The 27,239-nt window shown below is 43.5% G+C and overlaps 1 protein-coding gene across 2 annotated transcripts in view; it reads left to right on the top strand.

The window, feature by feature from the left end:
- Positions 1 to 19,510, top strand: part of CRHR2 (corticotropin releasing hormone receptor 2) — a 143,553-nt gene extending 124,043 nt beyond the window's left edge. For both annotated transcript variants that reach the window (XM_041408874.1, XM_041408875.1), the window contains 2 exons: positions 1,728 to 1,769; positions 17,786 to 19,510. In XM_041408874.1, coding sequence (XP_041264808.1) covers positions 1,728 to 1,769; positions 17,786 to 17,926 — 183 coding nt within the window. In that variant the 3' untranslated portion in view covers positions 17,927 to 19,510. The remainder of the gene's footprint in view (positions 1 to 1,727; positions 1,770 to 17,785) is intronic.
- The last annotated feature ends 7,729 nt before the right edge of the window (positions 19,511 to 27,239 follow it).

The following is a 27,239-nucleotide window of genomic DNA, read 5'->3' as shown; positions in this document are numbered from 1 at the left end:
GACTGGAGGGATTCATCTCCCTTAACTCAGCACTGACTTCAGCTCCTCACATAAAATGAATAGAGAGAAGATGTTTCATTCCCCCTGCCTGAGAGGGGATGAGGGGTTCCTCTCCTGAGGTGCCTCTCTCTTCCCAGGGCACACACTGGGCTCACACTTGGACTCAGTGTTGCTAAACCAAAGGGAAACAGCTCTTGCCTCTTGGACTTGCTGCTCTGTTTGGGTTGTAAGAGTCTCCAGACACATTTATGTTTATTTAATCCATCAGTCTCACCTCTAGTTCCTCATTGCACCCAGAAAAGAAGAAAAGGGAGTAAAAATAAGCTCCTTGTTAGGGAAATAATTGATGTGCTGTTCTGTGCAGGCAGCAGCCCAACTTTTAATTAATATTAGAAGTTAGTCAAGGTGGTGATTTTTTTTAAGGGATGTTAGGATTTTATTTTAACTATTTTCTCTGATTCATAAAAAAAAGACATGGTGAGTATAAGTTTAGAACCAATTGGTTAAAAAGAAAGGAAGACAACAAAACATTAACCAGCTGCTTTCAGAGAAATTCCTGATATTTTCTAATATTCAAAGATCATTCGTGTTTCAAGGGATGGATCACTGAACAAACTTCTGGTAGTAATTTAACAGGGAGGAAAGGGACAGTGTTTCAGACACACTTGAGCTGTGTTGCCCAGCCTGCTCTGGTGCCCTCCCTGAGCCATCAGCCCCATCTTCTCCCTCCTCTGGATTAACTGGAGCTCTGGCAGGGTGAAAAAGGCAGTGGAATGTGAGAAATTGCCCCAACTCTGTGAATCTGACACAAGCCCAAAAGCAACTGAAGGCCCTGAAGGCTCTTTAGCCACTCTTTTCTGCCAGGTGTGTCCTACAGCTTTACCTCCTGAACTAGGGTGAGAATTGGTTTGACATTGATGTTTTTTATCTCCTGTGTGCAGGAACAAGTGCTGTGATACCCAGGATATCAATACAAACATGCAGCTGGCAAGCCAAATCTAGGGGTACTGTTCTTACTGATTGCATCCCACCAGAAATCACAGCCTAATATCCAAAATAAAAAAATGTCCCTTTTAACCTGTCAAGGAAGCAGGTTTAGCCTTTACCTGTAAAGTAATTCCATGCATTTCATTCCCTAAAATTGATTGTATTTTTTATCTGCTGTTGTTCAGTGTCTCAAAAACAAAAATAAAGCTTTAGTTCTATGAAGATGTGTGTAAGAAAGAAAGCACAGGGAGTCTCTGGTGACTGGTTAATGTCTCTGGTGGTTAATGGTGATAATAATTCCAGCCCTAAAACCCAGATGGGCAGAATTCCGCTCTCAGGAATTCCAGATAATTCCAGCCCTAAAACCCAGATGGGCAGAATTCCATCTTTGCAGGTGCCACTGTTGGTGCAGCTCATAAATCAGGCACACAGTATTTGTTTATCTGTGCAGACTCCAACCTTTGCAGTCACTGCTGTCAGCAGATTGCACAGAGTCTTTGAGCTCAGGTGAATTTTAGCAATCTAATGATGCACTTGCCCTCGTGGGACCATCTAAAGCCATTTAACACCCCCTGTGAGTGCCTGGGCTGTCCCCCCAGAGCTGTCAGCCATGGGGCAGCTCCTCTGAGGGGGACTGGATGCTGCAGAGATGTTTTAGCCCAGCTGCAGGGACAATCCCCTCTGTCAGTGACAGTGTTGAAATGTTTCCCTAATAATTGCCTGCTTTCTCTTCTTTCCAGGGTTTCTTTGTGTCAGTATTCTACTGCTTCTTGAATGGTGAGGTAAGTAATTCACCCTTGGGAGGTGGAATTTGTTTGGGTGCCTGATTACAGAGACCTGAGATGTTTTTACAGGGGGTCACAGTCCCATCAGTCTCTTGCAGAAGGCTCTTAATGTGCACCTGAATTTCCCAGCCCTTGTCCTCAAAACTTTATCAACTTCAGACTGCAACCTGTGAGATCAGGGCAGAGGGAAAGAAGTTTTGTCAGATTATAAATTTTCTGTTCTTCATCTTGAGACTTCTTTGAAGTTACTCATTAATTAAAAATATCATTTCTGGGCATAGCTAATTACTTCTGAGCTAGACTCTTGTTAAGGATATGCTGCAGGTGACCCATTTTTACAGTGCCATGCTGAGCTTAGTGAGTTTGTCCATGTGGGTCACTCTCTGTGAGTGATCAGTGCCTGTTACATTCAGAAGAGAGGGCTGAAAACAGATGAAATCAGAATTAATATGAGGTACTGCTATTCAAGCAAGAAATGCTTCACTGATATCCCTCAGTGATAGGGAATGGGAAGTTTGACTTCCACCCCAAAGTCTGAGAGACTTAAATCTTTCCCCTGCTTACATTGTCAGGATCTTATTTACTTGCATTAAAATGTGTCATCTTTGTCCAGCTAAAATGTTAGACTCTGCAGAAATCAATTCCATATTTCATTATTCCTGCTGTATTGGTATAAACTTTGTTTGGTCTGCTTCTTAATTTCATTGTGGGCTGTGAGAAAGAATGGGCATGGCATTAAAGCAGCAGTATGTTATTTTAAATATTTTAATTTTACATATTTATTGTATTTTTAATGTATTTCTTTTGTTTTATTTTACATTGGTATCTTCCCCTCTTCCTCTTTAATTCTGAGGTGATGCTAACAAGAAGCAGCTCAGTTTTCTGAGTTAAGCACATGCCACTTTTATATCCTGGCATCAGATTTCTCTGTTCTCTTTCCAACTTTACTTCTATAAATTGTGACCATTCCATTTGCCTCTTAAAAAACAGGGAGTTTAAATCGTCCTCCAAAATACAGGTGCCTGTAGAGCTGCATTTACCTCAGGCTGTGTCAGGACTGGATGATTCTTGCGGGTCCCTTCCTACTCAGGATATTCTGTGATCTACTTGTCATATTCATCAGGTCTGCACTGTTCAAGCAGAAGGAGAATTTCCTGTAGACAGCAGGACTTTTTAAAGTCTTTTTTCCTTTTTCCACTGACCCTCAGGGGCTGGAACCCAGGCCATGTGATCTCACAGCCAGTCAGGATTTTCTGTCACCCCACTTCCATTTTGTGGCACTCGGAGCTGTTGGCTGTTCATAGCAAGTTTTCACTCTTCTGGCTGTTCTGGCATTCTTTCAGCTCTTTTTACTGGGAGAAATATCCAAACTTCCCCCTCCCTACACCAATCTGAAGCTGTCTGTCCAAAGCCATGAGCCAACATCCCATCTCCTGCAGCTTTGATGAGTTCAGACATAATCGAGCCTGTCTAAGGAGGGTGATTCACCTCATGCACTTCTAGGCCTTGAGAACAATCTACTGGGAAATCTGGACTGATTCCAAAACTGGTTTTCCACTGTATCACACTGGGAACAGGGATTTCTGAGGGAGTCAGTCCAAGGTTGAGACGCCCAGCTTGGGATGTTGATTCATTTCCCTCAATTCAGATATCTGGTGCTGCTGGGGAGGTTGTAGAGGATCTGAGGCATCCCCGTGGCTCTTACCAGCTGATCCAGGATCTGGAGAAGATTCTCATCAGACTGGAAAGTGGGAAAGCCAGGTGGGATCCAATGGGGCTCCTCAGTTGCCTCTGTGTCAGTAATTCAAGCCAGCCAATACAACCTTTTTGCTTTTTAAGCTTTTCATCAGCTTGGTTTGCAACAGGCACCTCCAGCTGCTCACCTGAGCAGCTCCAGTGTGGGCTGGCTCTCCACTGCATGCCCAGACACCCTGCTGCCATGTGGGCACCCACAAAAGCTGAATTTGGGAGGGAAATCTTCCCTGTAGCATTTTTTGACACCCAATTTGCAACTTACACTTGACTGACTAAACCATGGCAACTCTCTGACTGCTTCTTTGAGGTGAGTTGTAAGTCCAAACACCCAAATATTAAATATTGTCTATTTCAAAATGTTGGGCTTGTCTTAATGTACTGTGAGAATGTATTTTTTGGAATATCATAAAGCTTTTACAGGATAGAATTTCCTGTTCTGTTCTCAATTTTGTATAGCATCAAAGAAGATGGCAAACTCAGTGAATTTTCAGAGATTTCTGGGTGTGTAATCACACTGTCCAGAGCACAGATTTGCATTTTGCAGTACGCTATTTTAAAAGCTGCTCCCAGCCAGGCATCCCTACTAAAAGTGGTGATGAAGGCAATGCCACTCAATCCCCATGTACCAGATGGACCAGAGGTACCAGATTTTGTTGAAAAAAGGGAAACTTATGAGGAACAGCCTTTCAGTAGCCTGAAAGCTTCATAAAAATGACTGAAGCCTTGTTAGTATCTCTTCAGTGAGCCTGATGTTCCTGGCTCTGTGGTGGATGGGTTGATAACTTGCTGTCTCAGAAGGTTTTAAATACTTCAGGTTTTCCAGTTATAGCAGAGCTGGGTTCTTTAAATACATGTAAAGGTCTTTATCAGCTTACTCATACCCCACAGTGCCAGGCTTGCTCTGAATGATGACACAAGCAAAAAGCCTGGAAAATCCATCCATTTAAGCTTTAATAATGCTGTGATCTCAGCTCCATCCATCCCAGCCTGTGTTTGATACACATCCTGCTGGGTACTTACAAACTGCCAGTAACTGTCTGTAGTAGAGCTCAAAAATTATGGATTGTCCTCAAAAAAAACCCCAAAAGTCCCTTCATAATATCTTCAAAGAGTGCTTCATGTCTGGGGGACTTGTCCCTTCACAATTTAAGTGTTTCTTTTTGCTATTGGACTAAAAGCTGCTGCATTTAGCGGAACAGAGAGGAAACACCATTGCAGGTTCCTCAGGTGTGAAAGAATGGCTGTAGGGATGTTCTACTCTCCAGGAAACCACATTAAAAACCCTGATTTGGGTTTTTTCCTGAGGCTCAGTGTGTGATTTCACTGAGTTTTCTCATCAGGAAGTATTTCTGAGGAAGAAGTAGAATAATAAGAAATAAAGGAACAGAGGTGATGTTGTTTTCAGCATCCACTGAGGAACCCATGCAAAATTCCTTCCCTGTCAGGGCTGGAATTGGATGCAGCCTTTGCAAAGTTGTGCTGGATTTTAATATTCTCAGAATAAGGAGAGGCTACAATTAACTCCAGTCCCTTATGAGGAAAGGAAATTGTGCAATGAATTTACTGCCTGTGTTTTAAAGTGCATGTAGAGATTTTGTAGTGAGATTTAGTGAATTTTGAGAGTATTTCTCAATCTGATGTGAAAATCACTTGGTTTGGGTACAGGGAAAGCATTAATAGCAGTTACTGGAATCTGAGCAAATGGCAGAAATATTACTTAAGGCTGCATTTTGATAGAGCCACAGGAAATGGAACCATGTGTCCTGACAAACCTGCATGAACTGAAAAATAAAGAGGAAAATTCTACTGGCTCTGGTAACTTTATGCTGTACCCTTCAGCCCAGTTCCCACAGTATCTGAGCATCACAGTCTGTGGAGCTTCAAAACCTCTGCACAACTAAAACTGGGTTCAAAAATCAAAATCAGCATCTTAGACACACTCAGGATGTGAGAGGCTGTTCCAAAGGAGAGTTTGCCTACAGAGTTGTCAAGGGTTGGACTCGATGATCCTTATGGATCCCTTCCAAGCTGAGATATTTTGGGATTCAGGGATTCTATTCTGTGAAGTTTCTGTCCCTTTGTCAGAGTTCTGTCTGTGAAGTTTGGAAAATGAAACAGCTGAGAGTTGTTCCTCTGTAACTTCCATTGATTTAAACAAAAATACCTCGAGATCTAACCAAAAATGACACCTTGGTAACACCTGATACCACCATAAAATGTCCTGATTTTCAGTGATTTTCTCTCACAAATGTGGTATCACCAGAGGGAAAAAGTGAAGCTTTAAAATTCAGTCCATGCAAAGAATTTCAAACGAGATGAGTTTATTTCCTTCATTTTTGAGTGGACATTTGACCTGGGCATGCAGCCACCTCTCCTGCCCTCATTTCCACAGAACACAGCTCCTGGACTGGCTTTGTTGGCTGCATGGGAGAGGCTGTCAGGCCCTCAGCTGAAGACAAAACAAATCAGTAAATCAGAGAACCAATCTGAGACAATTAAGTTCAACCATCCACCACACACTGCCAAGCCTCCCACCAAGCCATGACTCCATCCACAGCTTTTCAACACTTCCAGGGATGGGGATTCCACCATTTTGTCTGTCAGCCAGTTTCAATGCCTGACCACCCTTTCAGTGAAGAAAATTTTCCAAATATCCAATCTAAACCTCCCCTGCTGCAATTTGAGGCCATTTCCTCTTGTCCTGTCACTTCTGACGTGGGAGCAGAGCCCAATCCCCCCGGCTGTCCCCTCCTCTCAGGAGTTGTGCCCCCTGAGCCTCCTTTTCTCCAGGCTGAGCCCCTTTCCAGCTCCCTCTGTTGCTCCACATCAGAATTGTGCTCCAGACCCTTCCCTAGCTCTGTTCCCTTCCCTGTTTCCAAGCCAACACCTTATACACCAATTATTGCAGTGAATCCACGGAGGAGAAGCAGTTTAGATCAAAAGTTTGCAGCTTTTTATGTTCTTTTGTTTCTGAAAAGTTCAGAAGATGTTTTGAATGAAGTGTCTGTGCCATGGGTGGGCACAAGGGGCCGTTGGCACTTGACTCACTAATTTGTTTGGAGACTTTATGGAAAAAAGTTACATTTTTTTGGACATAGAGAAACACTGGAGGGCAAAAATATGCAAATTGCATTTAATCCAAGTGGAAAAGAGCATCTCTGGACTTCCAAGAAAATTGACAATGAGAGGTTTCTGAGAAATTGAGGTGTTATGAAAACTGGCATAATGAAAAATCTGTATGCATTTGTGTTGAATGCCACTTCAGAAGACTGAATGCAGCTTGTGAACTTCTGTTTCAATGACTGCAAAAAAACAAGATACTCCTCAAACTTTTTTCAGTCAACTCAAAGATCACAAGACTGAATTTAATTTCAGATAACACTGGATTTTTAAAAAAGGGTTTAGGATGGATATTTTTGGAACAAGGATAGATGGAGTTAACTAGAAGAGCATGTAGTGACAGGACAAGGGGGAATGGCTTCAAACTGAAAGAAGGCAGGTTTAGATTGGATATTAGGAGGAAATTGTTCCCTGTGAGGGTGCTGAGGCCCTGGCACAGGGTGCCCAGAGCAGCTGTGGCTGCCCCTGGATCCCTGGAAGTGTCCAAGGCCAGGCTGGATGGGGCTTGGAGCACCTGGGACAGTGCAAGTTGTCCCTGCCATGACAGGGGTGGGACTGGATGAGGTTTGATATTCCTTCCAAGCCAGGCCATGCAGTGATTCTGTGAATGGTGTGAAACTGGGCTGGAGGGATGAATTCCCACACAACTCCTGCTGGACCCTTTCCACTGCAGGTCAGTTTTTCCTTTCTTTGGTGAGCACCTTCTGCTCAGGGAGATGTCACCGTTGAGTCAGGAAGGGGAAGAAAGGTGACACTTGACTCCGTACATTCTCAGAGGCAAAAAGCTCCTTTTTTACAATCTTACTGTATTTCTAACCAACATCATTCACCCAGAACCTGAGTGGTTCTAATCAGCACCCCTCACATGATGACTAATTAAGGAAACACCCTTTGGTGAACGTCTTAGGAGAAAACAACTGCTCAAAACACCAGCTGTAAGATTGTTTTAATTCTTTCCCTCAGCCTTCTCAAAACTCCCCAGAACAGTTCCTGGGAAGGTTTATCTCTTTCTGTCTCTGACCAAACTGTCAGTATCCACAGGGGAAGATGGATTTCTCTTCTGCCTCCCAACATTTCTCTTCTACCTTTCACTCATTCCAGAAAAAGTTTCTTTAAAGGAAGATGGATCTTCCATCCAGTTCCCTTACTGGTGTCGTGTCTACCTTTTAGCTAGACTTCAACAGTGATGGTTTTCTCCTGAGACAAACTAAAGCATTTCAGAGAGGCAAAGAATGCATTTAAAGTGTTACATCTTCCAAAGAGGGCTGGCTGCACTCCTGCTACCTCAGCAGTGATGATGGAAACCAGAGGATAACAGAGGAGTAAGAATCCCTGCTCCACAGATCACTTATCCTAAGTGCTTTATGCAATTTCCAGTTACCACCAGATCCCTCAGAGAGTTCAGTGATCCTTGCAAAGCTTTCCAGGCATGATGGGAGAGCCCAGCACAGCCATCCCAGAGCAGGACCTTGGGAATGGAGGTGACAGTGTTTGAGAAGAACCTACATCTACAAAGGGATGATGCTTGATGAGGGTCTGCTCGGGGAAGAGCAAGTTCCACTCCGAAGCTGAATGAAGGGAGCAAGGCAAAATTAAACAGGGAAGTAAAAATATAATAGTGAGGATGATTAAGCACTGGAAGAGAGGCTCAAAGGTGTTTTGAGATCTCTGTCCTTGTTTGTGCTCAAAATGACTTGATAAGACCCTGACATAATGTCAAATCTGGATAAGACCACTGTGCTGGATGTGCTCTGATCATGGCATGGGACCAGAGGCCTTCTGATGTCCCTTCCCACCTTAATCATTCTATAATTCATGAGTATTGTATTTGCAGGGTCCCTTGTGGCAGGAAGGAATGATGAATCTGACTCCATGTTCTCAGAAGGCTAATTTATTATTTTATGATACTATATTAGATTAAAAAATACTAAACTAAACTATACTAAAGAATACAGAAAGGATACTTACTCAATGCTAAAAAGACAATAATGAAAACTTGTGACTCTTTCCAGAGTCCCAACACAACTTGGCCCTGATTGGCCATTGAGTCAAAATAATTCACAGCAGAAACCAGTTAAACAACCTGTGGATAAACAATGTCCAAATATTCCACATGAGCAAAACACTGGAGAAACAAATCAAATAGTTATTGTTTTCCTTTTTCTCTGAGTCTTCTCAGCTTCCCAGGAGAAAAATCCTGGGTGAAGGGATTTTTCCAGAAAATGTGAATGCCACACATGAGTTCTGTGTCCATAATAAGGTGCTTTTCCTTCATTTCTATCCATATCTGGGATGCATACATAACCAGCTAGACCTGAGTCTGAAAACATCCTTTGAGAGCCTGAATTCTTAGCTCAGGACTCAGATTCAGTATTATCTGACCAATATCAATAATTATCCATGAATTGACATTTAAAATGCAATTAGCTGGCTTGGAGAGAAAACATCATGAGAGAGGAATAGATCAGATGCCACTGTAAATTATTCTCACAACAAGGTGCGAGACAAAGATGAATATGTTTAATTTTTTTTCTGCTGACCCTTTAGCCAGGTATCATCTGTCTCTCAAAATCTGTTAAGCTCAAAGTGGCTTCCTTTGATCTGATCATCTTGGGAGGCTGTTCATTAGAAGTGCCAGCTCTGAGTCACCCCTGAAATGGTTACTCATGCCCTGCCCATCAGCCCAGGCAGGCTTCACATTATTCATCCTGAGCCCAAAGGATGTGTATTAAGCATTCCTTAAAATCTCTGAATAAATACGAATATGGAGGTGGACTAGAGGGCTAAAGTTTAATTCCCTTTGCCCTAAGGGTCCTTCCCCATCCCATTTTCCTCCTCATTACTCCACTGCTGGTGTGAGGGTGACTCCAGAGCACCCCACAACAAAACCCAGGGGCTTGGGGTGGGCTGGGTGCACCCCTGGCCTCCCTCTGCTGTGGGAAGTTCTGGTCCTTTGTGGCCCAGAAGAAAGGAGCAGCATTTGTCTCCACACAAAAATGTGTGGCAAATCTTTATGACTAGTCAGAATTGTTGCAGCCTCTTGAACTGTTATTTATGATAACAAAATTGCACTGCTGTGGCCTTACAAATAAACTTTGACATCCCAGGCTTGCAGGTGCTGTGAAAATATCCCCAGATTGTAAAGAATTGCTGCCAAAGACCCTGGGAAAAAACAAACAAAAACAAAAAACAAAACAAAACAAAACAAAACAAAACAAAAAAAAAAAAAAAAAAAAAAAGGATTGCAGACCAATTAAGCAGGATAATTTTTTTTTAGGCAGAAATACATAAATAGTGGTGTGATGTAGGGTACCTCTTGAAACAAAAGCCAACATTCTGCCCAAGCTTTGTCTTTGAGCTTTGAGCCTTGCAGGTTGTTTTGACTACATCCCTTCCTGACCTCAGGAGGATTAAATACAGATAATGGCATCTTTCTGGGGATGTTCAGTGCAATATTTTTGTGATGGTAACATGAGCACCCTTGGCCTGCGGGGCTGGCTCTGTGGGAGCCTTGCACAGTTGCTCAGTGATGCAGTTAATTTACAAAACAGGGATAAAGACACTCCTGTCTCTCTGGGAGCATCAGAACTCCTCACTTGGAGATGATCCAAGGTCTGCCAGCCCAGGGGTCTCCGTGCTGAGGCCACTCTGTTTCTTTGCTTCAAATAATTCTGTGCTTAATCCTTCCAAGGGCCTGGAGAGGTTTGACCAACACAACATTTGCTGTTAAATACAGCCATTTGCTATTAAATACAGCATTTGCCATCCCTCCTTCCTGAGGAACACACTGAACCTTTGGAAAACTTTCAAAGTACCATTTAAGGCATCACCTTACATTTATTTAGGTTAAGTGTTGGATGGGATTTTCCCCACCCCTCAAATCTTAAACACTTAATACATGCACATAACCAGCTGAGCTTCTCACCTCCAGCTTCATTTCTGGGCAGTGATTTACACAAATGAGACCTATTTTAGTTGAAGACCTATTTTTAATGAAGTGTTGCCAATACCTTACTAAGTCTCTGCTGGATGCAGGGAGAGGCCAGGGCTTCCAAAATCTCATGAAAATCAATTTCACTGCAGAGTCAGGCACAGTGAGAGCAGTGCTTTGAAATTTAAAAATCCATTTTGCTGGTCTGGACATTGCTTGAAAGTCCCTCTAGTTCATCTGTAGCTTGCAAAAAGATCCATTTAAAATTCATCAAACTTCCACAATTTGCAAAATTAAAGTCCAAAGTTATTCTCCAGTCACCTCCAACTGCAGCACAAGGATCTGAAACACAGCAAAAAAAGATCCTTAGATCTAGGTGGAAGTTGTTGAATTCACCACTGCAACCTGTTTTCAGGGAAAAAATCAAGTTTTTTTAAAGCCCATCGAGATCTATGTAAGCCTTACTCATTTAATTAATTTGCCTTCTTATCAGGATTTCTGGGTATAAAAAGTGGCATTTGAGCAAAAAACTGAATCAGCCAGAGACCACTGAACATCATGAATATACAGATGACACGTGAGGAAGGAATTGTTCCCTGTCAGGGTGGGCAGGCCCTGGCACAGGGTGCCCAGGGAAGCTGTGGCTGCCCCTGGATCCCTGGAAGTGCCCAAGGCCAGGCTGGATGGGGCTTGGAGCAGCCTGGGACAGTGGAAGGTGTCCCTGCCCATGGCAGGGGCTGGAATGAGATTATTTTAAGTTTTAAGGTCCCTTCCATCCCAAACCGTTCTGGTATGCTGTGATTATTCTACAGACAGAGAGTGTTGATTTTTTAAAATTTTTTTATTGTGTTAAGGTTGGGATTAAATGTTTAAGATGGTATTTTTTGTTTGGATTTATTAGTTTATATTATAGTTTTATAAGTTCTGAGTTCTATAGTACTTTAATAAATTAAACATGGAGCTGTATCATTTTTTTAATAAGTTTTTTTTTAAGGATAAATGGTTTCATTAAGAAATTATATTTAATTTTTTTTTTATTTTTAACTTAATAATTAATTACTTGTGGTTTATCATGTGGATATCTTTATTTAATTATATAATACTACTTAAACTCATAAAGAAGAAGATGAAGAAGAAGGATTCATTTCTGTTTTAAAACTTTTGTTTTATACATCTATATTATCATATTTTAAACTTTTAAACTTTTTATTTGATATTATATACTTCTATTTAAACTACACACAATTTTAATTTTATCATGCAATTTTGGAAAATTTCTCTTTTTTAGGTTAATTGTAGTGTTCTTTGTGGGGTTTGTTAGTACAGAAAGGTTACAATTTTTAGCAGTTAGGGATTCTAACAAGGGAGGACCTGCTGTCCTTCTGGCCCTCACTTGTGAACACTTCCAGGTGAGGGATGTCACCTGGGGACAGAGGATGGTGACATCCCAGTAGCCTTAATTCCAGCTTCCAATGCTGTGGCAGCTCATTTATTCCTACTCTACCAGACACATACATAACTGTTATATCTTAGTGTATATATATATATATATATTTATTTATTTATTTATTTAAATTAATTTATTAATTAATATTTTAAATATGTATTATTTAATATCTATTATATAATGAGTAATATAATTATAATTATATATATAATGAATAATATATATTATATTTAGTGTCTTTATATATATAAAATACTCTATTTTAGTATATTTTAGTATTATTATGTCCAAAAGCCCCAGGTGAATTGGCCCCTTTGTTCTGTGTAAGTGGGTCAAAACTTCTTCCTCTCTACTAATGACACATGACATTTCTTCCAAAATCTGATTTTTAGTGTTACTCAAGGCTCTTTTCTCAGCTCATTTCCAGTTGAAATGCAGTTTCTTGCATTTTCTTGCAAATGAAATTTTTTGCAGTTGATGGCTGCAAGAAATTAGCCAGCAGCCAGTGTCTAGCACAGGTAATAGCAGCACCAAGTTGATGTCCATTTTGTCAACAGAAAACCCTCTCTAAATGTTTTCATCCTGCTCTCCACCTCTTTCATTGGTTTTGTGGAGGAGGAGGAGGAAGAAGGTTTTTAACAATATTTTTTATTTAATATGATCTAAAAGTTTGACAATTCCCCCTGGTTAGGTGATCCAGTTGGAAGAGAAAAAGTCACCCACTGATTTCCTTTCATCCCATTATCCAAATCCTTTTCCTTGTCTGTTCCAAAGCAGTGCCCACACTCTGCAGGCACAAATAATGTTGGCAAACCTGATTTGACCACAGCTCAGAAACTCTGATTATTCACTGTACACAAAGCAGAAAGAGCTGAAAAGGATAATTCTGAAAAAGGACCTATTTGTAACAAAAAGACAGACCAAGGGTCAACACAGGCACCCACTGTGTGCTCAGAGCAGGGGAAATTTTGTTCCTCTCAAGCAAATAAAGTTGCACAGAGGTGAAGCTGATAATTTGTGTTCCCAGGAGTCCTTGTGGAGCTCTAACCACTGATGACAGCCTGGAGCATCCTTGGGCAGTTTCAGGTCATAAATGTGCTAATGCTGACTCTGGGACATGGTTTTGACTCTAGAAATGCTTGATAAATAGAGGAGGCTGCTCTTACAGAGATTAACAACAATGTTTGATAGTTGATTTTTGCATTCTCTTTTTCTTTTACTCTTCCACTGTGCTACAGCTTTTTTTTGATGCCTTTTAGCCACTGCCAGTTTTTTCTTTTCTTCCCTAAAGTTAACCTAGCATCTTGTTTCTGAGTTCAAGTACAAGACAAAAATTTGACCTTAACCTTCTCTGCTTGCACTCTGGTCACATACTAATTGCAGTTAATTATTCTGTCATTAAAAAATGCTTTGCCCTCACCCTCGAAAGTGCAGAGCCCATTTCCATGTGCCCAGTCCATTAGGAATGGCTCCAGCTGTACAAGAAGACAGCATTTTTGTTTGTTTTTTTTTTTCAATCCTGCCTCAAACCATACCACAAAAGCCAACTGCTTGTTCAGACTCACATCTTTATCTCCAGGTGTCTCTTTTTGACTTGGTTGGCTTGAAGCACAAATGATAAATCTAATCTGGCTTCACTGGCTGCGTAAGGTTCGACAGCATTTTTGTTTGTAGAGAAAAAAAAAAAAAAAAAAAAAAAAACCCCAAAAAAAAAAAAAAAAAAAACCCACAACGACAACAACAAAAAATCACACAAAAAAACAACAAAAAAAAACCACCCCCAAACAATGGAAAAAAAAACAACCTACAAAATTTCACTGCAGAAGAAAGGAGGAAAATTTTCTCTAACAGTATAACTTATTTGGTGGCATCTGGGGAGAAAGGAGCATTCGAGAAGCAACATCCCTCTGCATCTCAGGTCTTCATGGGACATTTTCCCATTACAGTGGTCTGACACTTAGTAAACCTTGTTCTGAGGTGCCCAGCATTCAGTTAGGCTGGGTTTGTACCCAGAAGAGCAAGGACTTTTTCATTCCACATGTCTGAGTGTCATCCTCAAGGGAATTGTCTCTCTTTCTCCACTGTCTGTACTGGAAGCATTAATAATGGGACCAGTTATTGGATGGGGCTTGGAACAACCTGGTCCTGTGGAAGGTGTCCCTGTCCATGACAGGGGGCTGGAATAAAATTAACTTTAAGGTCTTTTCCAGCCCAAATTATTCAGTGATTCTGTGATAATTGGCCAAGATTAGGCGTGAATCTGCCAGGGGAGGTGCCCCCCTTGCATGGACTGTGGCACATGGATTTGCCTCTGGGTGTGTTTTATATCCTCCCTCCCATCCAGAATCAGGGGCAAGGATCCCTCTGCCACTGCAGGTGGAACCATGGTAGGTTTGCAAATAGTGAATTCCCAGAAAAGTACCACACCATGGCATGGCTTTCCAGTGTTCCTCCTGTTTTCCCAGTGAGCCAGGATGGTCAGTTTGGGGAGAAGGGGATTGATGGTCAGCAGTCCAAGCTGCTGCAGGTTGTGATTGAGTCCATCCATCTTGACTCTGTTGTTTCATATAACTGTGCCATTCAATTAATTTTATGACCTGGCCAAACCCCATCATGAAACTGGTGGAGAGGTGTTGTAGCTACTGCTCCATAATGAGAGGCTCTTCCAGAAATCCTCTGCACTGTTGTTTAATCACATTGTTCTCATTCTCATCTCCAAATCATTCATAATGATCATGTTCTTCCTGGCAGTGTTGTCTTTAATTCCCCTTTTATTGCGTGTTTTCTCTTTCTCCAGTTCTATTCCCTCATATTCTTTGTTTCATTAGGTTCTGTCGGACCCCTACTAAGTGTAAAAAACATTATTACTTATATTGAAACAAATAATTGATTCAAAATTAGAAGAAACCCAGAGTAGCTTTCTCCTCACCTTACCTTAGAAATCTGCAGCTGCTTGTCATAAATCACAGAATCACAGCATCAGTTAGGTTGGAAAAGACCTCTGAGATCCCTGAATCCAAGCTATGACCTAAAACCACCATGTCAACCATGGCAGTAGCACAGATCACAGCTAGCTGAGAGCACAACCAAAGAAATAATTCCTCTGCTCTGATTTGCCCAATCTCTGCCTCTAGAAGGGCTCTGATGGAAAAGTCACCTTTCCAGGTTCAGGATTCCTCCGAAAAGGCACAAAGAGGCAATTGCAAAACTGTTTTCCAGGCTGGTACTCGTAAAGCTGCAGTATTCCATGGACAAAGCTGTGCTGGGAGGGGATTGTTTGCTCACAGTTTCTCACAGGCAGTGCTACAGCCCAGGGCTCTGAAAGCCCACCCAGAAATGGGGAAATTTAAACCAGCCAAGAGAAGGAGAGCAGTTTCCCCTTTTCTGTGTCCTCCTTGTGAACTCTTCTGTGTTTTCACCATCAGGCCTTCACCCTGTTCATCTGGGGCACCTAGGACTGACAGGGTGTGTTTTGGGTTGGAAACACCTCCAATCCTGGAGCTCTTCAACTTATCTGAGCGCCCTTAGAAAGAATATCTGAGCTGCTCCGAAGTGGGGCTGGAGACTGTGTGTGTTCCTTTTTTGTTTTGAGTAGACCTCACAGAGCCCCTGCAGACAATCCCCAAGCTTTCAAAGAAATGAAGAAAAGCAGTGATTCTTCATCTCTGGGCAATTTTTTTTCGACTCCACCTTGCCTGCAGCCCCAGTGGTGGTGACAGACAGGCCCAGGGTGGCTTTGATTGACCTCACCCAGGTGCTGAGAGCTGAGAACCTGTGCCAGCGTGGGCTTCCCAGGCTCTGAAAGCTCCTCCCAGGCCTTGTGCAGTTGCCATGGCAGCTGGTGCCCTTGAGGTTTCCTCCACAACAGCATCGCTGCTGATAATACCCAGAGTTCCCCTTGTCCGTGGTAATATGGGGCTTAAAACAATCCTTTACTTCTGGGGAGATGCAGTGAAAATAAGTGCATTATAAAGACTAAAAAATATCTGTGGTTAGATGTCAATATTGTGTGAACTTACCTAAATTTATAATCCAGACATCTTAAATAGAGCTTGTTGTCTAGACTCATTTTATAACCAATTAAAGGAAATAGGTATTTTTCATCTGACCACAAATATCTGGCTTATTTTGGGCACCTGCTTTAGAAGGAGATGAATCATCCCCTTTGACCATACTGACTGGTTCCCTCTTGGTCAGAAGGAGGTCTATAGGTCAGTAGTTGAGGTGTAATGTCTATATTACATTATTTGTAACCCCTCTTTGTAAAAAAAAAAAAAAATGGTTTTGGTAAAGGAGGCCCTGGCTTGATATAGAAGTTTTATGTAACAATGCTTCTTTCAAAGTTCACCAGATTCCAGGTTGGCAGCAGAATATCAGCATCCTTTCCAAGTGTCATGAACAGTCCAGGCTTTGGACTCTCCAGGAAGCTGGGCCCAGATTCCTCTCACCTAATTTTGTAGGCTTATTTATCTCCCTGGGTTAGGGGTTTGAATTGGTTTCCTCTCTACAGTAAGCAGATATCAACAAGAATATCCAGAAATTGGTCCAAGTGCTTCATGCCAGGTTCTGACTTTGAGTCTTCCCTGCCAGGGATTTTGCAGGGATTTGGTCTATTTTAGGAGTATTTCAAGCCTTCCCTCCCACTGTGTTTGAGGTTTAGGGTTCCTTTCTTCTGTTTTTCTCTTGCTTGTTTATGTATATATTTGAGCCAGAGTTCCTGGGCTCTTTCTGTGCTCCATGGAAAAAAAACCAAAAAAAAAAAAAAAATAAAAAAAACACTAAAATTCAAGGTTCATCTGACCTATTGGTCAGCACCTGCTTGAGGTTGACCTTCTGCTGATGTGGAGCAACTTCCACTGCCTGCTGGAGGTGCTCACAGGGCTGGCTCAGGTGTGCCAGAGCTTGGTTAGATCCCCTGTGCTTCTTCACATACAAGGGCAGCAGGGGCCCCTGGGATGGGACTCTCCAAGAATTCCATCAGGTCTTGGACAAACCTTGAATGCACCATCCATTGGGTCCACCCATCCTGAGGGCTCAATTCAGTTGTGAATGTTTAGGCCTGTTTGAAATGCTGTGGAGTATTTAAGGTACTGGATATGAGACATGAGGTGTGTAAAATGTTTTTCCTTGAGTCAAGCACTCAAGAGAATATCCATGAATTAAAAGCTCCCATTCAGGCATCTCAGTCAGTCCCTGTGATGCCTTGAGAGGCTGACCTGGAACAGAGGCTAGACAGAGTTGAAGGAATAAAGTAGGGATTTATTAAAAAGGCTGTCAAAGGATACACCTTGGTCAGCACAAGAGCCTGGCCATGACTCCACCCAGGATGGACCCAAGATGGATGCTAGGTCATGAGTTTTTACACTTTTATAAGTTTTGGTCCATTTCCATATTGGGGTTAATTGTCCAATTACAGTTTGAGGTTATGCAGTCCCATCCTCCCAGATTACTCTCCTCAATTCACTGTTGTTTATATCTTTTGGGCCTGAAGCTGCAGTGGTGTCCTTGGTTCTAGGGCTGGAAAAGGATTTTTTTATCTGACTAAACTGTGAAGAGGACTTGCTAGCACTTTATATGAAGTTCAGAGTTATATATCAATGCAGTACAGAATCTGGGAAATATTAAAGCTAAAATTTAAGGCATCATTCCCCCCCTTTAGAGGCTTAAGGCATCACCTGTGACAGTATTGTCCCAGCACTGTCCAGCATCCCTTTACACCTGAAATTGTGCCTTCACCTTGTCCCCTGTGCTTCTCCCCAGGTCCGTTCTGCTGCCAGGAAGAGGTGGCACCGCTGGCAGGACCACCACTCCCTGCGGGTGCGTGTGGCACGGGCCATGTCCATCCCCACGTCCCCCACGCGGATCAGCTTCCACAGCATCAAACAGACCGCGGCCGTGTGACCGCCCCACGGACACCACCACCACGCCGTGGCCTTCGGAGCCCTCCTGTCTTCACTCCCACCCCACAGCCCCTTCCTGCAAACTCTCCTCCTTTGGCCTCGCTGATCTCTTTCCAGTGAAGGGCCCCATCCTGTTTCTCATCTCCCACGTCCGTGATGCTGCTTGGAGGCAACCAGGAAAAAGCCTCTTGGAGCTGGTGGTGGTAAAACAAAGAAAGAACAGGTTCAACCCTGACTGCATCCTGTGGAAGGTCACAGTGCAAAGTCTAAAACAGCACACTGGCAGGAATAATTAAATTTTTGTTTTCTCCTTCCTTTCATTTTTTTTTTGTTTTTATTCCCCTTTTTGTATTGTGGTGAACGAAGACTATTTTGAACACGCTGCCCATCTCACCTTGTACATTGATTCCCAATTATTTCAACAGTTTTGGTGTATAATAGCCCATCCTTTTCTTGTTTTCTTTGTAAAAAAGTTTCTTCTGTGCAAAACTGTCATTTGAGAACTTGTGGCAGCAAGAAAAAGAGCACCTGAAAGGTGGTGTGAAAAGCCTGAAATTATCTGCCTTCCCCATTTCCCTCTTGGACAGACTGGGAATTGTCACGGCATCACTGGACTGTTCCACCGGGGCACTTTGCCTGGTGAGTGCCATGCCCTGCTCTTACGCAGATTTTCAAAGGACAGGAGTAGCTCGAGGTAGCTCTACAAAATACTCTCATTCCTCTTAGCCCCACGCTTCCAGCACAGCATAAATGGAAAGCCTTTGGAAAGTGATTTGTTTTCAGCTCAGAGCATCAGGGTGGGGAAGGACAGCTCTTCTGGGTTTAAAAAACACAAAAGGGAAGCACTGTAAAGATAATAAGGATGACAAGAGGATGTTTGTGTTCCAAGGATAATGCTGCCTGCTGCACAAAGGTATCTATTGAGCATTTTGAAATAGAGCAGTTGTATCTACCAGGCTTTTTATGTGATGTTGAAGAATACTGTATATTTTCAATAATAAACACTACTCTGGGTTGGTTTCAATAAAACCAGGCATCTTTTTTTTAACTCTGGAAAGGAAGAGGACACCTGTCTTGAGAGTGGTTTTGCAGCTAAGATCAGGGAAGGAAATCCTGTTTGATAATGAGCAAAGAAGAAGAACAACCTCATGATAAAATCCTAACAAGGGGGCATTTAAATGCAGGAAGAATTGCCTCCCTTCTCAGCTCGTGGTTTTATACTGGATCCCTGTCCCTCTGCACTCTCTCCACTGGGCTTTGTCACGGCAGTAAGAAAAATGTTGTGTTATGTATTCTCCATTACCTGCATCTCAACAGAGCTGGAGTAATTGCTCTTTCCACTTTCATCAAGCTTACTCTGAATTTTCTTCAGATGTTTTATAGGACTTCTCAGCGCGAGCTTGATTTAAACCTCCAGATTTATGTTGCTCTAGTTTTCAGGGGCTGGAAAATCTCTTGGAAAACACTGTTATAAATCCCCTGCTTATGGGGGGTGGGGAGGGATGTCTGTCCTAACAGTTCAGTCATATTCAACTTTGAGCTTGCTGGCAATGAACAGCAAATTTAAATAAACAGCATTTTGTAACTTTTCCCTCTCCTAACTCATTTGGATTCATGTGCCTCAAAGAGATAACAGAGGGAGGGAGGAGATTTGAGTGCCTGATGTGAGAGGAGCAGGTCAGTGCTTTTATTCATCCCAGTAGCAATGCACAGCCCCTGGCATCCTGTGTTTGAAGGGAGGGACACACCTACAGGTTAGAAACATGTACAGTGAGTATCTCTGTGTTTGCTCTGACTCTGGGCTGTGCTGGGATGAAAAAGGGATTTGCAAAGTAGCAGATTCTGTCCGAAATTGCAGGTTATTGGTGCTGCCAGGAGTGTAGCAGGCATCCAGACATGGAGCAGGTCTGAGCAGAGAAGAAACTTGGCAGCTGAAGCAGTGAACTAATGGTTAATTTTGGGGTCCTTTGGAGGTTAGAGTTTACCTCAGTGAACCACTGGAATGTATCAGTGCCAGGGCACCCACTTTGTGCCAGTGTTTTGGGCTATTGCTGCAATGCCCCTAGTTTCACGTACAATCATATTCCCTGAACATTTAAGACAATAAATAGGTGAAGACAGTTAAATTTGATTTTTGACTTAATAAGTCCCACTGCACTTGGTACCTACCCAAGGAAATTGTGCAGCTTGAAGAAAATGAAAATAACCTTTTAGACTCCGCAAACTCTCACCCCCAGGACTTCGGAAGAAGTTCACAGTTCACTTTCCTGACAGCAATTGTGCTGCTCCTGTCTCTTCTGCACTGTCTGGTCCCAGAGGTGAACAGGTAACATCTGTCACCAACAGCATTTGGCACATCCAAGCTGGATGACACAATGCTCACCTTTCCTGGGAACAGCAGCCAAAGTAGCTGCTGATGACATCCCAAGGCATGGGGCTGCTCAGAAATGGATTAATTTGAGTTTAGCTCTTTGGAAATCAGCCCAGGAGAAAAACACCTGGGAGCAAAACAGATAAGCAAGAACTTAGATTTTCCCTGGGTAGCCCTTGGTAAAAATGCTGGAGGTGAGCCACACACCTTCATGTCAAGAAAACAAATAAATATTTCTGAATTTGCACTGAGTGATGTTGATGTTGCCTTTTAACAGTGAATCAGTGGTTTGATGATTATCCAGGATACCTGTGAGCAGATCTGCTGAGATGTTCCCCAAATCAAAGGGGAGTTCCTTGGCCACGTGTGGCCTCTCCTGAAGGTGAGGACTTGGCTGAGGAGCAGCAGTGTGGAAAAGCATCCAGGGAGCTCATGGATGCTGAAATCAACCCAAACCAGGCATGTGACCTGGCAGCAAAGCTCTGGGATGTTTTGAAGGAAATGATTATTCCCTTCTACTTTGCACTCCTTAGACCACAGCCAGTTGCTGTGCCCAGACTGGTGACCCCAGTACAGGAGATATTAATAAACTAAAGCAAAATCAGCCACAGGGACACCAAGATGCTCAGGTCTGGAGCACTCTCCATGTGCAGAAATGCAAAAGGACCTGATTCAAAATGAGGGAAGGATTTTGGATGGAGCTAACAACAGCCTGCCAGTACCTCAAGGTTGCTGACATACCCAAGACCTTCACAATGGTTTGAGACAGGAGGAACAAGCAAACTGTAACAAAAAAGGGCCAGGTAAGATGGAGAAAGGAGGAAGTTTTTCCTCATAAAGACAGTTAAGCAGTGGGAGAGGTTTCCCAGTGAGGGTGGGAGATTCTTTGAGGATTTTTCAAGACCCAAATGGATAAAGCCCTGAGCAACATTCTGAGTCTGCTGTGAGTAGGGGGTTTGGACTGGAGACCTCCTGAGTGCCCTACAACCTGGATTATACCGTCCTCCTAGTACTGGTATTGTCAGTCATGCCTCTAAGACAAGAGAAGAATGAACGTGATCAAAGATTGGCCTTTTTTCCATGTGCACCTCAGAGGTTTTGGAAACAGGCTCATGTCTCCTCTCTTCAAAAGAAGCTTCTTCCTTTGCTGTCTCCTGGCAGGAAGGCAAAGATGAATAAAGTCACACTCTGTAGGGAAAACTCTCCTCTTTACTTTGTGATGCCTTTTAAAGCCATCCCTCTTGTGTCCCTTTCAACAAAATAATAATTTATGGCACGAGTCTGGGATGATTCAGATGCAGCTTTTGGATCAGCAGGAACAGTCTCGGCTCATCAGTGCCAGGAAAATGGTGGTGGATCTGTTGGAATGACAGCATCTGTGCACGTGTGTGTCTGTGTGTGTGTGTTCATGCACACGTGTGTCCATGGCCCCCTGTGCATTTGAAGAAAGTGGATCAAATTACTCTGGATTTATAGCTTCTTGTGCAGGAGGAAAACAAAGCTGCTCGTGTTCAGTGAGTCATTATGGAAATGAACGACTATGAGCACTCAAGTGCTTGAAACAAGACTCTCCAAGGCTCTTCCAGGAAAATGTTTGCAGTGCTGAGCACTGCAGATCATGTGTGTGCCAAGTGGAGTGGGGCACAAGTGTAAGCTGACTTTGGATCTGGCCTAATTGCTTCCCTCTGACACTATTTAAATACTTTTTTCCCCCTTCTCCTTTGCAATAAATGCCCAGTTCCAGCTTGCAGTGGAGCCAGCTGTGCTGCAGTTACTGGGATGCAGTGGTTTAGGATTGGGTTTGGATTCCATCACTGAACATGTGCAGGACAGCCAGAGGACTGGGGCCTGAGCACGGGGTGTGGAATCCACAGCTCCAGCTTCCAGCACAGCATCACACCCCTGGGGATGTGCTCTGCAGTGAGAGAACGTCGTGTTTCCACCCCCAATGGCTCTGGGGTGGAAAATGTGGTTTGAGTGCTGAGATGGAGTCACTCAGGACAGTGTGGGGCAGGGGGCTGGGCTGAGAGGGGTTGTGGAGGGACAGGCCATGCTCTGGCCACCCTGGTCTCTGGTCAGACTCATGGTTTCATTGCTACCTACTCCTGCAGACAGCCAACACAAGGCTCTTCTCTTAGTCCATGGGGAGAAAAAATAGCAATTTTGGGATTACAATCCTCTGGATACTGGAAAAGGAAAGGATATTGTAGGTTCATGAGTGTGAAGGTTTCACATAAATCCTTCAAATTTTCATAGAATAATTCACTTCATTCTTTTGCTCATGTACGTCTTCCACAGAGCTGGAAGCATCTCAGGAGAAACTTTTAGAAAAGAGATGATATCTATAAATTTACTGATGGTAAAATATGTAATTAAAACAAAAACCTGGATCACCTGGACAATCCTGTTGGGTTCTACACTGGTTTCTTAAGTTTCTCCACTTGCTAATTAGTGCAGGAGAAAGCAAATCCTTCTGGTTGGTTTAATTACCAAAGAGCAGTTCTATAGTGACCTTGTGCTCTGAGGGGCCAAAGCTTTAAAGAAGAACTCTGTCGCTATAGGACACAAAATAAAATTATGTGGACACTGGAATCTTTAAGGTAAAAAGAAGGGAGGTTTAATTTCTCACTCCAACATTTATAGATTTCCAAAAGTGACAGTGGATTGGAGGGTGACAGTGCCACCTCTCCAATGACACTGGACAAACCAACAGTCCATCAAATTTCTCCTCCTCCAGAAAATAAAAGGCAAAACAATTCATTATTTACATAAAGTGCGTGAAAAAGTTCGTTACAAGAATGTAAACATCAGAAGGCTTAGAAGAACTCAGAAGAACAGGGTGACAGAACTCCTCCAGCTTCAATGAGTTTCCCACATGCTAAGGAGCCTGCCAGGCTCCAGGAGGGCTGTGTGTGCTCAGCACTGTCCAGGGGCAGTGAAATGACCCTCCTGACTCATCTCCCCTCTGCTGCAAGGGCTCCTGTCAGAGGCTGAGCCAATTAATTGCACTCTGCTGATTGGCACGTGTCAAACCAGTGGTTCAGCCTGCCGAGGTGGCAGAAGGACAAATTGCATTGTGGGGGCACAGGGAGCAGCACCAGCACCCTGCAGGGGTGCCCTCAGGGTCCAGCGGGGCTCTGTTCATCACTGGCACGGTGCTAATGAGCTGGAATAGTGGTTAACCCGGCTCATCCCAGCCCTGGCCAGCCACAGCCAGCCTAGAAGTGCACTTCCACAGTAGAAATCCTGCATGGCTTGCCTGGGATTTGGTGGTTGACTCATTCTGACCTTTGCTGGTTGCTGACTTTCAGCCCAGCAGTTCAGCCAGGGGCCAATGGATCAGCAGTGGCAGCCCAGGGATCCTGGCTCAGCAGGGATCCCCTGCACGTGGGAAGCAGGGATTGCTGTGCCTAGCAGGACAGGAACGCTGGCTCTGAGTGCAGCAAAGCAGAGCAGCCCAGCCCCAGCTGCTGCTGGGGGACATCTGAGGTTGGGTTTATGTCACCCTCCAACCTCTGCTCCTGTGCAGCAGCCAGGCAGGGATTGGCCTCAGTTGTGTGAATCACAGGATAATTTGGGTTGGAAGGGACCTTTAAAGGTGATCTGGTCCAGCAGGGACATCTTCAACCACGTCAGGTTGGTCAGAGCCCTGAGCAGGTCCCTGTGCTCAGGCACTTCAGAAAGGTCAAGTCTAAGGATTAAAGAATCCTTCTCTGCAACAAAAGCGTCATGTTTGGGATACAGAAAGATGGGGTCGACTGATGAGGCATTTAAAAGATAGTTTACTGCAAAATCACTCTCAAGGGAGGGTGAGCCTATAGGTTGTTACATCCAAAGCCATCACATCAGAGCCCTCATAATTCTAGTTACAATGTCTTGTATAAATTTCTTGTCCAATCAGCTGCTTCCACAAAGCTCACTATTATCTTCACAACCAACTGCTAATTGCTACATTTCACACAATTTGCTGCAATGTGTCTTTTTCTATACAGTCATAACTCTACAGAAACTTATTGCTGTATCTTCTACTTTTTAACAACTCTACAAGTCCTATTGTTAGACTTTAATTGTCTAATAATAGAACTATATGGTTCTAGAGTTCTATAGAAGTATAATTACGTTTTAATTAATTAATTATTCATTTATAGTTCTATACATGAATAATTAAATACTACCTTGCTTGACCTATTTATTTTCTCATATGAGGCATATTTCTACTTGCCAATCTTTATTCTTATTTTGTTTGTTTCGCTAGTCTATTCTAAAGCTCCAAGCCTTCCCTAAGGTCTTAGGTCAAAGACTGTATCTCTATCCATCTCTATCTCCATCTCCATCTCTGAGCTTGTATGCTCAAGGCCTTGGGAGCTCTCTGTGCTTGCATTTCCCACAGGATTGGATAAGCTTTTGGAGAAAAAAACCCAAACACAAATCACAGAATTGCCCCTTAGGGTGCACACGTCCCTCAGTGCCTGTCCACAGAGCAGCTCACACAGCGTGGGCTCTTTTTGCAACGTGAAACACCAAAATGCATAAAAACCCCATGACAAACTGACAGGTTTGCACAACTCAATCCACATCTGAAACCTGCTGTACCCGTGGATTTCTGCTGAAAACATGTCAGACTCAACTGACTTTATAAACACCCTCACACGTGCTTGTGTGTTTTTCAGTGTATATGAACTTTGACGTATTTCTGACAGATCTTCTGCAAATATCACAGATCCGCTGAAGCACAGAATGGTGTGGGTTGGAAGGAACCTTATAGATCATCCCATTCCAGCCCCTGCCATGGGCAGGGACACCTTCCACCAGAAGGAAAATGCTCAGTCCCGGGTTTGGAGTAGGAGAGCGATTATTTCACTGGTCCTGAGCTACGTCCTGTGCATGAAGGTGCATTGTCTGCACAAAGTAGCTCAACACAAGCATCCATTAAGTTTGCTTGAAGGTTTTGTTTCAGCTTTGCTGATGGGCATTTTCTCCTTTTAATAAAATTACTCATTTTGCATGTTTTACACACTCACTGAGAAATATCTGTGTCCAGCAATGTTCCTCCACATTTGTGCTGTGCTCCAGGCTCACCTTCACCTGCTTACAGCAGCTGCCTCTCTCATCCTCATGGTTTTCCCCTTCTTGGTGTTCACAGGCACATACTTGCTTTGCTCAGCACTGACAAGCATTGGGAAGTTGCTTGCAAAGCAAAAAAAAAAGAGAAAAAGTTGCATAAAAACATTTTCTCAAAGCTGCCAACATCATAAATCTCCAGGAGCCACACAGTTCTCTCTCCTGCTGAACTCATAAAGGCAGGGATGTAAAACCAAACAGCTCCAATCTGCAGCCTCTCCAACTCTCTGTGCTCCCAGGGATTGGGAGGAAAGCCTTGAGCCTGTGCAGCCCCACAGCTCCTTCCATAAATCACTTTCTCACACGTTCTGCAGTGACAGCAGCTCCCAGCCACGAGATGTTTGTGGTTCACGTGGGACAGGCTCCTTGGGAAGTGATTGCAGCAGCCCCATCTGCCCCACAGAGCTGAAATGCTGGGCAGTCAGAGCCAATTAAAAACCAAACTCATCAGACTTCCTGGTCCCTAGTTCAGCAACTGAGATCACATGCTTTTCGCTGTCACTCACACATTAGCATCTTTTTGGGGGGTGTTATTCATCGGTTGTTGAGAAATGAATCAACAACCTGAACAATCAAACTGTCTCAGCTCTGTTATTTTGCTGCTCACAGACAGTTTTATTGGCACAACAGTGTGTGTACCACTGGAGCAGGCACATACATCCCAGCTGTGTCACTGCTGAAATGGGGATATTTTGTTTGCCAGGACCAGATTAACATCTGCATCCAGAATCAGGTGGAAGACTTTTTTTTTAGGTTGAAAGATGTTAGTGGGGATGTGTATTCCATTGCCATCTGTCAGAGGTGGGGCAGTTCTCCTCTGTTCATGGGCAGTTTTCTTTATCTCTCCCACAGCCAATCCTCCCTCCAGGAGATCTCTGCTGTCCATGGCCACTGAGTGTCCCTGCAGGGCTGATCAAATTCCAGCATCCCATGGGGAGATGCTCCGCCCAGGGGAGGAGCCAAGCATTCCTACCTGGATACAATCTGAGCCTGGAACAGCACAGCAGCCTTTGCCCACTGCATTCCCAGAGGAGCAGCTTTCTCCTGCCCTGCATTCCCAGAGGAAGAGCAGGCCCATCTCCAGCAGCCCTGGAGCTGCAGAGGAAAACTGCAGCCTTGTGCAGGATCCCTGCTCCAGCAGAAGCACAGCTGGCACTGCAGGAGGGCTGAGCCCCCATGGGATGGGACTGTGCCACCACCCTGACCCACAGGGCTCAGCTCCTGCTCTCACTCTGGCAGTTGTTTTCTTTTTTGTACTATTGCATCTGTATTTTAATTTTCCTAGTAAAGAGCTGTTATTCCTATCCCCATATCTTTGCCTGAGTGTCCCTCAATTTCAAAATTATAATAATTCAGAGGGAGGGGGTTTACATTTTCCATTTCAAGGGAGGCTCCTGCCTTCCTTAACAGACACCTGGCTTTTCAAACCAGGACAAAGACTCACCTCAAACTCTGCAGAGATGATGCCAAATATGTAGCTGTTTCCACACAGGGAGCATTGGTTGTGTGGGATACAAAACAGGCTTTCAAAAGGTGGGGGTTTCCCAAATATCTTTTTGCTTTATGACACCTCCACAGGATTCCTGGACCTCTGTCCCTAAGGAGAAATCTCAAATCTGCTGCAGGAGACGGTACCAACACCTCAATTCCTACCTCTCTCCAAGGGCAGGTGAAGATCCCACCTCTCCATCAGGATCCACCTCACTGAGTAGGACAGCCAGGATGAGGAATCCCCATGTGTGTTTTCTATATCCCCTGTTTTCTAGTAGGATTAAGCCGAGAGGGGTGAAAAAAAAAAAATAGAGACAGCAAAAGCTATAAA

The sequence above is a fragment of the Onychostruthus taczanowskii genome, unplaced genomic scaffold (assembly GCF_017590055.1).
Source record: "Onychostruthus taczanowskii isolate IOZ18803 unplaced genomic scaffold, ASM1759005v1 scaffold3, whole genome shotgun sequence".
In the NCBI taxonomy this organism is placed as follows: domain Eukaryota; kingdom Metazoa; phylum Chordata; class Aves; order Passeriformes; family Passeridae; genus Onychostruthus; species Onychostruthus taczanowskii.
This window is presented reverse-complemented; position numbering and strand designations above follow the sequence as displayed.